Source organism: Rhinatrema bivittatum, chromosome 8 (genome assembly GCF_901001135.1).
Source record: "Rhinatrema bivittatum chromosome 8, aRhiBiv1.1, whole genome shotgun sequence".
NCBI classification, from domain to species: Eukaryota; Metazoa; Chordata; class Amphibia; order Gymnophiona; family Rhinatrematidae; genus Rhinatrema; species Rhinatrema bivittatum.
Genome location: NC_042622.1, coordinates 237,592,831 through 237,608,298, shown reverse-complemented (window position 1 = coordinate 237,608,298; position 15,468 = coordinate 237,592,831). Strand labels below are relative to the sequence as shown.

At 46.3% G+C, this 15,468-nt stretch overlaps 1 protein-coding gene across 1 annotated transcript in view; it reads left to right on the top strand.

Moving 5' to 3' along the window:
- The first annotated feature begins 5,503 nt into the window (after window positions 1–5,503).
- TMEM38A (transmembrane protein 38A) overlaps window positions 5,504–15,468 on the top strand; it is a 52,385-nt gene continuing 42,420 nt past the window's right edge. The window contains exon 1 of the mRNA XM_029614196.1: window positions 5,504–5,724. Coding sequence (XP_029470056.1) covers window positions 5,601–5,724 — 124 coding nt within the window. The 5' untranslated portion in view covers window positions 5,504–5,600. The remainder of the gene's footprint in view (window positions 5,725–15,468) is intronic.

Sequence of the window (15,468 nt, the reverse complement as noted above, 5' to 3'; positions counted from 1 at the left end):
AGCGCTCGATGTCATCTACGTGGATTTTAGCAAAGCTTTTGATACAGTCCCGCACCGGAGGCTTGTGAATAAAATGAGAAGCTTGGGAGTGCGTGCCAAGGTGGTGGCCTGGATAGCAAACTGGTTGAAGGACAAAAGACAATGTGTGATGGTAAATGGAACTTACTCGGAAGAGAGAGCGGTGTTGAGCAGAGTGCCGCAAGGGTTGGTGTTGGGACCGGTCCTGTTCAATATCTATGTGAGCAACATCGCGGAAGGGATAGAAGGTAAGGTTTGTCTATTTGCGGATGATACTAAGATCTGCAACAGAGTGGACACGCCGGAAGGAGCGGAGAGAATGAGATGGGATTTAAGGAAGCTGAAAGAGTGGTCGAAGATATGGCAGCTGAGATTCAATGCCAAGAAGTGCAGAGTCATGCATATGGGGTGTGGAAATCCGAAAGAAATGTATTTGATGGGGGGTGAAGGGCTGATGTGCACGGAGCAGGAGAGAGACCTTGGGGTGATAGTGTCTGACGATCTGAAGTTGGCGAAACAATGTGACAAGGTGATAGCTAAAGCCAGAAGAATGCTGGGCTGCATAGAGAGAGGAATATCGAGTAAGAAAAGGGAAGTGATTATCCCCTTGTATAGGTCCTTGGTGAGGCCTCACCTGGAGTACGGTGCTCAGTGCTGGAGACCATATCTCCGAAGGGACAGAGACAGGATGGAGGTGGTCCAGAGTAGGGCGAACAAAAAGGTGGATGGTCTTCATCAAATGACTGATGAGGAGAGACTGAAGAATCTAAATATGTATACCCTGGAGGAAAGGAGGAACAGGGGTGATATGATACAGACTTTCAGATACCTGAAAGGTTTTAATGATCCAAAGTCAACGACAAACCTTTTCCATTGGAAAAAAAATCAGCAGAACCAGGGGTCACAATTTAAAACTCCAGGGAGGAAGACTCAGAACCAATGTCAGGAAGTATTTCTTCACGGAGAGGGTGGTGAATGCCTGGAACGCCCTTCCGAAGGAAGTGGTGAAGACAAAACTGTGAAGGATTTCAAAGGGGCGTGGGATAAACACTGCGGATCCATAAAGTCTAGAGGATGTGAATGGTGAAGAGGCATGGGGGTGGCTTGCAGGAATGACAGATACTACCTGGTGATTAATACCCTTATTCAACAAACATACACATGGTTAATGTGACTCCAACATTACTCTATGCTTCAATGGCAAGAGGAAATGTGGAAAAAAGGATTTGCCATTCAGAAATAAACGGGGGAGTAGCTTGCTTGTTGCGGCGGTTACTACCCTAAACCAAATAAGCCTGATACTTAACTTTCAATGCATATCCAGCGTAGCTCTCTGCTTCAACGGCAAGGGGAATGAAGATAAGAGGATTTACATTCAGACAACAACCAACAAGGACTGAATTGCATAGTCTGGTTAAACAAATAAGCGTGGGCGTAGCTTGCTTATTGCAGCAGTTACTACCCCATACCAATTAAATTTGATACTTCACTTTGATGCAGCTATGGCACTGCTCTCTACATCAAGGGCGGGGGTGGAAGGAAATTAGAACCATAAAGTTACCAATAGAGCCCTGAACTCAGCAGTCAGAGTAACAGATAAGTATGAGAAAAATAAGTGTGAAAGCTTGCTCGGCAGACAGGATGGGCCGTTTTGGTCTTCTTCTGCCATCATTTCTATGTTTCTATTAGTAATCTGTAAGCTATCATTCAAATCAGCTACAGTATCTGAAGATTGGAGGGTGGCCAATGTAATACCAGTTTTTAAAAAGGGTTCCAGGGGTGATCCAGTGAGCCTGCCGTCAGTGTGGGTAAAATGATTGAAACTATTATAAAGAACAAAATGACTGAACATATAGATAGTCATAGTTTAATGGAACAAAAGCAACATGGATTTAGCCAAGGGAAGTCTTGTCTCACCAATCTGCTGCATTTTTTCATGGGTGAATAAATGTGGAGAAAAGTGAGCCAGTGGATGTAGTGTATCTGGATTTTCAGAAAGCATTTGACAAAATACCTCATGAGAGAATCTTAAGGAAATTAAAAATTCATGGGGTAGGAGGCAGTGTTCTATTGTGCATTGAGAACTGATTAAAAGAAAACAGAGAGTAGGGCTAAATGGTCAATATTCTCAATGGAGAAAGGTGAATAGAGGGGTGCCCCATGGATCTGTACTGGGATCACTGCTTTTTAACATATTTAAAAATGACCTAGAGTTAGGGCAGGTGCAAAGGTATTAGGTGCCCTAGGCAAACCTTCTGCCTTGTGCTCCCCCCCCCAACCCCGTCCAGGCTCCAGCCCCAGACCTAACCTCATTCACTCAGACAGCCCCCTTCTCTTCACCCACTTAGGTTCCTTGTCTCATTCTCCCACGCTCCCTTACACAGGCTCCTTCCCTCACTCTCTCGCTAACACCATTGCTCTCTCGCACACACACAATCCCTCTCACTCACACTCATACACACAGAGGCTTGTGGCCTGCCGAGAATCTGCTTCTCTCAACCGCAAGCAGAATGGGCGCTGCTCGCAGCCTGCCGAGTTTCTACTCTGCTCGGCCATGAGTGGGATGGTCTCCACTCATGACCCCACATGACGGCTCTTTGCCACCCCCTAATGGATGGTGCCCTAAGCAACCACATAGTTCACCTATTGGGACGTGCTGGCCCTGCCTAGAGATGGGAACAATGAGTGAGCTGATCACATTTTCTGATGATACAAAATTATTCAAAGTTGCTAAATCATGAAAGGATTGTGAGCAATTGCAAGAGGACCTTGCAAAACTGGGAATCCAAACAGCAGATGACATTTAATGTGGATAAGTGCAACGTAATTAATGTAGGGTATAGCTATATAATGCAAAGTTCCACATTGATAGTCACTACCCAGTAAAAGGATCTAGGCATCATCATGCATCATATGTTGAAATCCTTTGTTCAGTGTGTCATGGAAGCCAAGAAAACAAATAGAATGCAAGGAATATTAAGAAAGGAATGGAGAATATAAAAGAGAGATTTGCATAATGTTTCTGTATGGTGAGACTGAACCTTGTGTATTGCATGCAATTCTGGTCACTGCATCTCAAAAAAGATGTAGCGGAATTAGAAAAAGTACAGAGAAGAGTGACCACAATGTTAAAGAGGATAGAACAATTCCCCTTTGAGGAAAGGCTCAAAAGGTTAGGACTCTTCAGCTTAAAAAAGAGATGACTGAGGGGAGATATGATAGAAATCTATAACAATGAGTGGAATGAAGGAAAATCAGTTGTTTGCGCTTTCAAAAAGTCAATACTCACATTGAAGTTACTAGGTAATACATTTAAGACAAATAGGAGAACATATTTTTTACTAAACGCATAATTAAGCTCTGGAATTCATTGCCGGAGGATGTGGTAAAAGCTGTTAGTGTAGCTGGATTTAAAAAAGGTTTGGACAAGTTCCTGGAAGAAAAGTCTATAAACCATTATTAAAGTGGACTTGGGGAAATCCACTGCTTATCCCTAGGATAAACAACATGAAACCTATTGACGTTTTGGGATCCTGCCAGGTATTTGTGACCTGGATTGGCCACTGCTGGGAAGGGATATTGAGCTTGATGCATCTTTAGTCAGACCCAGTATGGCAAATCTTATGAAGAGAAAGTACAGGGTGGCCCATAGAAAAGTAGCCTGCCTCCAATACCAGTGCATGGGAGGCAGGCTACTTTTCCATGGGCCACCCTGTATTACAATGTCTATTTTGAAGGAAAAGGGCAAATATGGGAGAGAATTTAAACAGGAAAGAAAACAGGACACCAGCAAGAGAGAGAGAGAAAGAAAGAACGAGAAAAGCATCAGAAACAAGATGAGAGAAATTTGAAAAGACATGCTGAGCCAGAGACACCAAAGGTTGGAAACTGTTTTATCTCATAGAGAAAATTAATAACATCTTGGGCCTTATTTCAAAGTCTGACCTGTACATGTCTCTTACACAGAATTTAAATGTTAATAACAGTTGGATTTTATTGCTTGATGCTGGTATATGACTAATTCTCCTGTATGCCCTGAGGATTTTGTACTGCGTTTGAAACAGGTTGTGGGGACAGAATTTAAAGAATGTGCTTCTAGATATATTTTGAGAGTAGATTACTACAGTTTTTCAAAGGGACAGTACCCCAGCCAACGATTCCCTCACCCCATGTGCCCAAATGAACTGCTTGATCACTACTTGCACTACAATGAACAAGTGTCCCAGCTTCCCCCCATTAGAAATCGGGCAGTAGCTCTTTAAATGGTGTTCTGACATCCATAAAGTTATTGTTGGGGGGGGGGGGGGGGGGGGGAAGAAGAGAAGAACATGAAGGGTTCTATTTAGGGTTTAATTTGTGGGGAAGGAAGTTCTGGCACTTCTTTTCAGACTTAAGAGTAGCAGGGGTGATCTGCTCCATCCCTTCCCCCTCCAGGCAGTCTGCATGAAAGCAAAGTAGAAGGGTGAGCCTGAAGCACACAGAGAAGAGAGCATCCACTCTGCTCTCTAATTCAACTCCTCTTCTCTTCTCCCCTCACCAGCACACACACACACAGGCACCTCTTCTCTGTATTGCAGGGAACAGAAGGGGTGATACTGAAGCAGACACTGCAGAGCAAAGAAAAGACACAGAAATAAGTTTGAAAGTTGTGAGCAGTAATGCCAATTGTTAAGCTTCGACCCTGGTCTTGATGAATGGCACTATTGCTCACAGCTTTCAGATTTATGTTAATTCAACCCCTTTTTGTGTCCATTACCCAGGGCTTCATTTCTGGCAGAACAACCCAGAACAGCATTATGCCACCTTTTTTCTTGGACCTGAGAAAGTGGAGCACAGCTGACAGCCTATATCAGTTCTGGCTCCCCTGAGGAAACAGAACAGACCCAGTAGTTGCATAAATCACTTATGACCCCCTCAGTCTTTTGCACAGGTCGAGCTGGACCCGGACACCGCCCATTTCAATCCCTCCTTTCTATCTACACATTAAGCCCTGGTTCTATTAAAATCTGTGGGGAGAGGAAGCACTGTAATTGTTTGAACAGGTAGCACCAGAACTGTCTGCTGGGATAATAACATAAAGTGGGATGTGGTTGTGCGCTGACCCCTAGCAAGCATCACACTGGGACGTATACAGAAAGCATCACGCAGAGTAAAGGTAGACTGAAGAAAGGAACTTTTTAGATAGAGGAGGTGTAGCATAATACAAGGTGTGCACCTTCTATTCCAGAATAACTCGATAACAGAAAAAAATATTAAAACCAAACACGCAAAGGAAATCTAAGACAATAAGAGGAAATAACTGAGCCAAGGACCACGCACATTGCTCTTTCAAGGCGCGGATAGGATAAGCCCGATCCCAGTCTCCATCGCCCCCTGTAACGAGGCTTCCACGAGCGAGCCAGCCTTTCTAGTCTGCTGCAGTGACGTCACGGCCCCGCCCCCTCCAGAGGCGGGGCCGAGAGGTTATAAATAGGGGGAGCCGGCGGTTGTCGCTGTCTGTAGTGGGGTTCAGAGAGCGGGGGAGGTACCGGAGCAGCCCCCTACCCTCGTCCGCCGATCTCGGGGGGGCCACTGCGGCGGGCATGGACGCGCTGTCGGCGCTGGAGCTGGGCGAGCTGCCCGCAGCCTTCTCTAAGCTGCCCATGTTCCCCGTCTTCGACCTGGGGTACTACATCGTGTCCGTCCTCTACCTCAAATACGAGCCAGGTCAGTGCAGCGGAAGCCCTTTAACCCCGCGCCCCCCCCCAATTTATCATCTTGGCCCCTCATTTGTGCCGTAATTCCCTATATGCACCTGCAGGGCTGTGGGGAAGGGGCTTCACTCCTCCTCCCCCCCCTTTGCCCTCGGTCCCCCCTCTCCAGGGAAAGTGACAGTGCTGGGGCCCCACATGCAGCGCCCTCTCATTCTGAGGACGAGTGAAACAGCCGCGGGGAGGGGGGAGGCTTAACCCCTAAAGACACCCACAAGGTGGCCCCTGCAGCCGGTGGCCCCCTTGCGGGCATTTGGTTGCCAGTGCAAACCGAGGACTTGGCGCTCAGCGCCTTACTTGATCAAAAGCCAAAGAGTTATTTCTATTCTCCTCTCCTTCTCCCCAACTTCCTTAACACAGCCAGGGGACCGAAAAAAAGTAAGACAGCTGGGACCTTAGCCAAGGTTAAATGGGGGTGGGGAAGGGCTGCCCGGTAACCACTGTACCCGCTTGTGTGAAGGAAGCGCCCTGGGCTAGTGTTCCCTGGCTTCCTGGGTGCTTGACTTTGCTCCGATTGCGGTGAAAAAGCCGGGCTGTCTTGTCTATATATGGCGGTGGCAGGGACGAGCTGGCCCCAGTAAAGTGATACTCCAGGCTTCAGAAAATAGACGCGCCAGGAGGGGATGCCCTCCCTCACCAGCACTGTCGGGAGTGACCAGGGCAAATCTCGGCAACTTGTGCATTCTTTTTTTTTTTTTTTTTTAAACAGAATTATAATTCCCAGTGTCCTCTAATCTGTCGAGATCATTGAGTTACCGGAGATATATAAGTTGATGCTTTCAAAAGAATAAGAATCCTCATATTATCCGAAGTGAAAGGCAAGGCGGCGGATCATTCTCCATTTCCCGATTTTTTATTAATAAGGGATGTTGGAATAGAAAGAGCAGCTTTAGGAGAAGTTGCTGGTGGTTCAGGTCCAACAGGTTCAGGAGTTGACTGAAGACACAGTAGGTCCTTTCCATGTGTCACCTTCCCGCTCACAGACCCTGCAAAACGCCAGACTAAAATTGTCTATTGAACTGAGCCATTATAGATCTGAAAACGCCACTTACAAGTTTTTACATTGATCTTAACCGGGATATAAAACGACCCTGCCTATGAAACCGTTTATCTTCCTGGAGGTTGTTTCCAGCCTTGGTGCATTATTTTAATTTCTAGTAAGGCTCATGGACGGGTGATCTGAAACCGTGTGGGTGTGCGCCTAATGCTTGAAACCAAAAAATGTTGATAGAAATGCATTCTGTGCACCGCTGTTTCTTCTGTTGTCCGTAGCCTGTGAAAAGGAACGATTGGGAATGGAGAGTTGCATTTTCTGTGACTGCACCTGCATAAATAAATATACGCATAATTTAAACCAGTTAACTATAAGTTTATTTCATGAAACACTGCTGACTTCTTGTACATCTAAGTGGTGGAGTGGAGTAGATTTTATCAGTTACTTAGCGGCAGCAAAAGATTAGATAGGATTCCCTGCAGTTTCACATTTATAGAGTATTTTACAGTAAAAACCTTTTTAGCTGACTGTATATTGGGATTCATAGATCCTCATTGTGTGATTCTCCCTCTTGTTTTCTTCCACTTTGGGCAGATAATGTATAAACCTGAGATGTGTGAAGTATATTTAGTCATGCCTTTCTCTTTCAATATTTCAAGTCAGGTGAAAACATGTTTCTTAATGTTAGCAGTGATTATATTATAGGAGCAAACTGACTTACATAAAGACTGATACACTAATCTGAACTCTTCCCTGTAGATATAAGCTTTACTGGAGGGTTTGCTGAGAGATCCTCAGTATTTTCTTTATTGATGTTTCTAAAAAAATGTGTAAATATACTGCAATGGGGTCCTCTCTGTGGAGAGATAATGGAGTTAAGGCTGGATGATGACCAGAACATGGCATCATCTGCGGAGACCTGAGGGCTTTGTGGAATCAATAATAGCTTGTAAGAGAATTATTAAACCATTTTGTCTTTAAGCAGTCACTTGTACAGGGCAATAAACTCCTCTGCTCATACCATGGGCCTGTGTTGGGAGCTCCCTCCTGTGGAAGCACCTTGGGAGAAGATCAGAGGCATCACTCTTTACCAGGCTATCTGGATGCTCGCTTGTTATAACAGAACTTCATGTTAGAAATACTGCAGAAGAATTACTGGCAGGCAGGAGTTCCCAGGACACATTTTCGATGGCCATTGGCGCTTGCTGGCGGCCGTGTTTGATATTTTCTTTCAGAAAATACTTAGCTAACTTTAGTTGACTTCTTCATCTCTGGTGGCCACGCAAAATCTGTTGGTGGCCATGTTTGAGAAATGCTGCTTCAGGCCACATGACCTCTGTTTATCAACATGACTAAAGTTTGGTAAGAATGGCAGATTTGACTGAGGCAGATTAAATCACCTTGGCTTAACCAAGGGCAAATTCCAATAAGCCAGAGGCAAGTACCGTTACCCAGGTAGTATCTCTTTCAAAATTGGCTCCTGAGTCTACCCCCTTGGAGTTTCATATTGTGACCCCTCATTTTACAGCTTCTTTTCCATTGGAAAATATTTGATTTTTGTGCATCATTAATTCCTTTCAGGTATCTGAAGGACTTTATGATATTTCACCGTGGCATGCAGCTCTTTGAGTGTCCTGGGAGATGCCTTGGTTGCTTAAATGGGCTGGACTGAAAATGAAAAAGACAAATAGCAAAATCAGACTGCTGGAAAACCACCTTCCAGGACTTATGGAGGTTTGCCCGACGTGGCTTGCATTAGGAGGCACAATAAACAATTGCAAAAGAAAATCGCAGGCATTTTACTGCATTTTAGCAGCAGAATAGCATCTGGGACTAGAGTACAGCTGCTATAAAAGGAAAGTAAAAAATGACTTGTAATTACTGTCATTACTTCACTGGAGTAATGATGGTAGAATTTATTCAGGAGTGTAGAAAACTGAACAGGATACTAACAGGCTCTTGACGTTAATGGGATGGTTTTGTTGCCGTGTTCAGCGTTGATCATCAGGCTGTTTTTCTCCAATCTTGTTGAGACTGGGAGGCAGTTTGCTCTATTTAACCTGCCTTAGGAAAAGCAGGGCTGGAGACTCTAATGCCTGGTGTTGAGAGTGAAGGAAAATCAGAAATGGATCGGAGCAGTTCATTCTTCATTTCCCGCTCTATCATCCATTTTAGGCAGAATACAGTTTGACATTCATATAAACATTTCATAATGTAACTGTATCAAACCACCTGGCAAAACCTTACACTGTCCAGCAGAATGACTTAAAAAAAAAAACTGGCTAAAACTGAGCGTATCTCAGCTACCAATGTTCAACCATAGCAAGCAAAGTCTAATCAGCAGTATGATTTAAACTAAACATCACCCAACATGATTCCTTAGAATGACAATACTCAAGCTTTCCAAAAAGCTCGGGTAAAGAGTAAAGCTTTCAGATTTTTACTAATGTTGCTGTACCTAATTTATATAAGGTTAGGCCAGCCGTGGGACAGCCCTGTGAGCGGCAGTACTCACCCCTGGACACTGTAAGCCACAACCGCGGCAAGGATGCCACCGACGCCTTCCTCTCAAGCTCTACTGATGAAGACCCCATGGCACGAAAGCCCTCCTTTGGCGCTCCTGTATCATGTCATTCGGCCAGGTATGAAAACCTTTACCACACTCTGAACCAGTGCCTCAGCAACAGATCCTCCTGCAGCCTTGCAATGTGCGTTGCTTCCCTTTGCCTAGTCTGCTTGTTGTTGTGCCTGCCCTGCTCGCTGTCTGCTTACAACCTGTTGTCTTCTCTGCCTTGCCTCCCCATGCCTTGTCCTGCTGGTTCCTGCCTTGTTTTAGTCCTCAGAGTCTTGTCTTGCCTTGTCTTGTCTATCTCGGCTTGTTTCCTGGTTCTGACTTCTGCTACGGTTACTGACTATTCTTCTGGATTGCCACCTGCCCAGACACTGCCTGGACCCAGATACTGTCTACTTGCTGCCAGCCCTGACCTTGGCCAGCACCTGGATACTGTTTGTTTGCTGCCAGCCCTGACCTCAGCCTGGCCCTGCCAGCCCCTGCAACCCAAGGGCTCATCCTGCAGGGAACAGGGCTTGTATAGGTGAAGCCCCAGCTCCATTCCTTGTAAAGGCATATCCACCTGTCAGCATGGGCCTAGTAGGTTTGCCTACTAGGCTCCATCAACCACGTCACAGCTGAAGGGCTCGCATCCATGACAATTCAACTCTTCAGTCATCAGATAAATCACTCCACATTGCTGAACCAGCCATAGTAAACATCATTTTTCTCGTTTCACAGAGGTGCATACTTTAAATAGAAGTTATCTCAAAGTTCTTGACAAAAGACCACAGTGAATGAAGCGTAACATAAATCTTTAAAGCTGAAGTGATGTTGTATGGGCTTTTATTTTTAAGAGCTCTATGTATTAAGGTCAGGATCTGAAACTTAATGCGCCAACAGTATTGGCGAGATGTGGTCATATTGCCATGCACCCATCAAGACCCAAGCTGCAGCATTTTGCACTGTTTGGAAAGCATTAAGAGTATATGTCAGAAACATGATATAGTGTAGAACTCGTTACAATGATTCAAGCCAGTATAACTATTGCCTAAAACTGTTCGAAATTCTTCAAAACACGGTAAAGGTTTCAATCTCCGCAAAAGTTATAGTTTGTGAAATTAACTTTTTACTGTGCCTTTAACTTGTGGCTGAAAAGAAAGTGTAAAATCGAATATAATGCTTGCATTTTTTACTTGTTTGGAACCTGAAATTGGCAATGTATCAGCTTGCAAGGGCCAAGGGTCTTCAACACTGGGAAATCAAGATAAAATTATTTCAGACTTTCCAATAGTCAGCATTAATTTATTAGTCATCTGCTGACTGATTGCCAACATATTGTTGTGTTTTGGACATTGAAGCATGGGCCCTTGGCCGCTGTAAGAGATGGCACCTCCCACAGGGCGGGGCCATGGGGGGACTTGCAGTGATAGGCTAGCTCAAGGCAGAGATGAACACAGATAATTAGCGTTATTGTATTGCAATGTGGATGGTGACCCAAGGAACTGGTGATGATTCCAGTCAGTAGATGAGGAACCAGATGGCAATGTTCCATCTAACAGGTCGATACAGTAACGTGCGGTTGAAGATTTCCCGTCTGTAACGTGCTGGGAGCGCACAATACAGACGAGTAAGGCCATCCAGCGATACAGTCTCCAGTTTCACGCGTCCTTAGCGCTTCCTAAAATAGACACAAAACCCTTTCCGCACCCAGCATGTAAATGAACGAAAAAGCTGTATAATGAAGGAATTAGCTATTCCCCTCCGATACTGTAACGGGCGCTGATATTATCTCCTTAGTAACCCGCTGTTTTGCCGCGGCCTTAACGTGTTAGTTTACCGCCTCCCCCTAGTAGGTGTTAGGACTGTGAGTCTTGTAGCAAACCCATCGACACCACTTAAAATACTGAAACACAATAAAACACAATAAAAAAAAAGCGATACAGAGATGATCGAGAAAATGTAATGCTGTGGGACACATAAAAACCTGTCAGAAAAAAAAATAAAAATTTTTAAATACCTGTCGGAGGGCCACGTGGGTCCAGGCGGCGGGGGGAGCCGGGGAGCGAGTGGTCGCGTGTAAAATCTAGGCCGCGGGCGGGTGGGCGCCTGTTCCAAGCGGCGGCGGCGGGGGTGGGTGGACGCGCGATAGTCTCAGACGGGCGGCGGGATCCGGGCAGAGGGAGCCAGCGGCCAAAAAACGGCCTCGGGCTCCCTCTGCCTGGATGAATGCACGGCAGTGAAGGAATGGCCGTGCGATTTCAGCGCTCAAGGCAGTCACATGCCGTGACTGCCTTGAGCGCTGAAATCGCACGGCCATTCATCCAGGCAGAGGGAGCCTCTGTCTGGATGAATGCACGGCAGTGAAGGAATGGCCGTGCGATTTCAGCGCTCAAGGCAGTGAGCGCTGAAATCGCATGGCCATTCATCCAGGCAGAGGGAGCCTCTGCCTGGTTGAATGCACGGCCCCCGCCGGAATGGATGCCCGTGCATTCATGAATGGCCGTGCGATTTCAGCGCTCAAGGCAGTCACATGCCGTGACTGCCTTGAGCGCTGAAATCGCATGGAGAGGAGAGGGGAAAAGGGACGGAGGGGAGAATCGCAGGGAAAGGAGGATCGCACGGAGGGGGGGGGGAGGATCGCACGGAGAGGAGGGGAGAATCGCACGGAGAGGAGGGGAGGGGAGGATCGCACGGAGGAGAATCGCACGGAGAGGAGAAGGGACTACCGTAGCAGGCCCGAGCCTTGCTACTTTTTCGGTTTTTTGGTTTTTTTTTTTTGCTTCGGGAGGAGGGGACCGGACGGGGCTGCACCGGAGACCGGACGGGGCTGCACCGGAGACCGGACGGGCTGGACCGGAGACCGGACGGGGCCAGGGCAGGTAAGTGGGGGCTGGGGGAAAGTTTGCTGAGCATCGGGGAACATCTGGTACCTGTCATTTCAAATGTCATTTGAAATGACATTTGAAATAACAGATACCAGCGCGGCCGTGAAGCGTTAGGCCCGCGAACCCAGGATACTGTTGTAGGCGCTCTATACAGTAAAATGGGTGCGCGGTCCTAACGCTTGCCTAAGGCTTCGCAGCCGCGGCATGCATTTGCATGCAATTAGAAGAGAGTATCGGGCGCTAAGTGAAGAGAACTGTGCGTGCGGGGAGGAAGGGTGCGCCTGACACTGCCGCACTGCTTCTACCGCGGCCTTACAGTATCGAGCTGTAAGTTGCAGGGTGGAAAAGGCAGTTCCACATAGATTAAATCTGCATGCTTTCTTGAAGCAGTCCTGTCTTCTTCCCACCTGTGTTAGAATGGGCTTCAGTACGTCCCACTAGTCTGGACTGGGGTAGCAGGATGATTAGGAAGGTGAAATTTGGTCTTAAATGTCAATTTCCTTTCCTTGAGTCCTGCTACACTAGACCAGAACTCTCCCAGGAAGTCAGGTACTGCACTGTTATCCTTGGCAGAAAATGGCAATTTCGCCTGTGAGATGCACCCAAGGCTGCTGCTTCTGTGCTATTTATCTTCCCTGTGGCACTGCTCAGCATGTACAGTGCCGCACAGAGATACATGGGCTATGGTCCCTGTGGAGCAGAGTTTTTCTAAGCAGGACAGACATACAGAAGATTTTCCTCCTTCCCTTCTGTTTATGAAGTCTCTATTTATTGTTCCTAAAGTTAATTGTGCTTCAGGGCAGTTGGTATTTTCCATTGCCTTGACATATTGCTGGTACAGCACCAGCCTATATATGTCAAGTGATGATGTCACTGAGAAAGGGTGTGTCCTCTGTCTCCACCTCAAGAAAGCGGAAATACCCCCCTAGTCTGGAAATTAAAAGATAAAACCACATTTTACCTTGTAGTTCAAATGCTGGGCTGGCCTCTCACTATGTCTGTAGTGCTACTAGACATAAACAGCACTGTACTTATAAGAGGCAGTCCCTTCTCTGTAGAGTTTATAATCTAGTCAAGACAAACATGTCTACAGAGTGTCTGATGTTGATAGCATTTTCCCAAGACAGTGACATTATTTACCAACAGCCAGAACTCGTCCATCTATGACCAAATTCCATGCCTTTGTATTTATTTCTCTTCAGACCTCACCTGATAAAGGGAGCATAGATCTGAAAGACATATTAAGGCCCAGTGGTACAAAGCACTTTTTCTCATAGACATAAAATCCCTTTGAGTGGTACACTTGACCCTTAAGTTAGGTCAGTAAAAAGGTTGTTTTTGCAGCTTCTGAGTAACTTTGTTTTTAAACGTCCATGCCGAGATGGCGTGGCTCATTTATAGAGGGGTCCCCAGTAAATTTGCTGTAAAGTAAGCATAGATATAAATAGATACCTGCTGTAGCATTCACTGGCGACCCTTTCCTAGTGAAAATGTATTTGCAACGAGTTATTCAAAGCTGAGCTCAGCATTATTGGAACTAGAGGGCAAAAATGGTGTTTCAGCTTCACCACTGGTAGTAAATGAACAGGTTTTTGGTTTTCTGACAGGATCATTCTGCAAATCACAGGTACCACGTTCCCCTGAAATCTGCAGCTGTCACCTCCTTGAATCCCATGTCCTTTCCTGCAGCCCGAGGGCATGTTCTCCAAGTAACTTCCTAAAAGCAATTAGCACCCCTTAGCAGTTCCTCTAAACAGAAATGTAATGGCAAGATGGGTATTTAAATAACATTTCTTTTAGCTCTATGGCACTTAAGTCCTGTGAATTTGTAGAACAGAAGCAAAAGAATTTTCAGATCTTTCCAGAATTTCCCTCTGCTTCTAGACAATGCCTGGAGTTAGGGGAAAGCAGGCTCCGCCTTGTCATCTCCCTTCATATGCTGGCATTGATTGTGTCCTCCCACACCTTTTAGAACAAGAAGTGGCACCACATCTTTAGAAGCACATCAGTGGGTCAGGTCCAAAGCTGGTCAAATTGAAGTACATACACCCCCCAAAAGGAGAAAATGTGACTGCGCTCCTCAGCTCAGGGTTCCCTTTGTTTCTTCCCCAGATGTGTTCCAGCACCCGACTGAGCCGCTGAAAAGCCTGGGAGCTCCCAGCGAAGGTGCTTTGGTATGGGCAGCAGGACGCTGCCTTTTAGCCGCTCCTGGTGCACTGAGATAGTGCTGTGCCCCTGCCGGAGTGGCCTCATCTCAGCTGGACTGCCTTTGGTGTCAGACAGGCAGAGAGGGCCTTGGTAAAGGTTCCTTATCTTCCGAACATTTAGATGGACTGACTCACCCTAGGCACATTTTTGTTTTGTCAAGGTGAGATACGGCCCAGAGAGTGTGTCCACCCTGCAGTACTGCAGACAGAGTCAGCCGGGCCGGTGCAGGACAGGTGTGGTTTCCTTAAATCCCCACCCCAATGCGATCTGGAATTTGTACCTGCCTTATTAACTGGCATTCCTTTCACCCCCCCATCCCCAGATAATAGCAGAATGGACTTCCAGAAAACCATGACTGGCTCGCCTTGTCAAGTCTGACTTGCCTCAGGCTATAGGTGTGACCAGTTGTAAATTTCTAAAAACAAAAAAAAAAAAAAAAGTACCAGGTTGGATCCAGAGGCAGCTGCCATTCAAAAAGGTTCTGGGCTGATGACCTGACAGAAATTGACTACTGGATTTATTTATTTCTTAAATTCCGCTTTTTGGGGCAGAAAGGCACAATAGTGGGGCTTTGATCACTGGTTTTCCTGGTCCTTAACAACTCGATTACTCCTCCACATTAGACACAACTCTGTTATTGGTGACCCATATTTGAATGTCTTTTGAGTACCAGCTTGTTACCTAAGTCTTAGTGCTCAGAAATGTCTGAGGAATTTTCTCTTGTGTAGCTTTCCAACATCTGTCCAGCAGGGACATAGATAGAGGTTGGGGAGAGGGGGAGGGGCCTGGGCCTCAGGCCTCTTCCTCCTCTAGTAACAGGATCATTTCACATCTAATCTGCCGGTGGCATACACTGACATTTATAGCAGGGGATTCAGTCTTGCTCTCCCTCAGTCCCCTTTCCCCTTCTACATGCGTTGCTCATCTGCTCTCCCCCCACCCCCCACCTACCCTCTCCCCTCTCCCCTAGATTCAAAACCTATATGGCATTAGGCCTGATGTGACATGTAACTGGTGTGTATGGGCCTGCTCCTCAGAAAGCCATGAATAAACAATTAC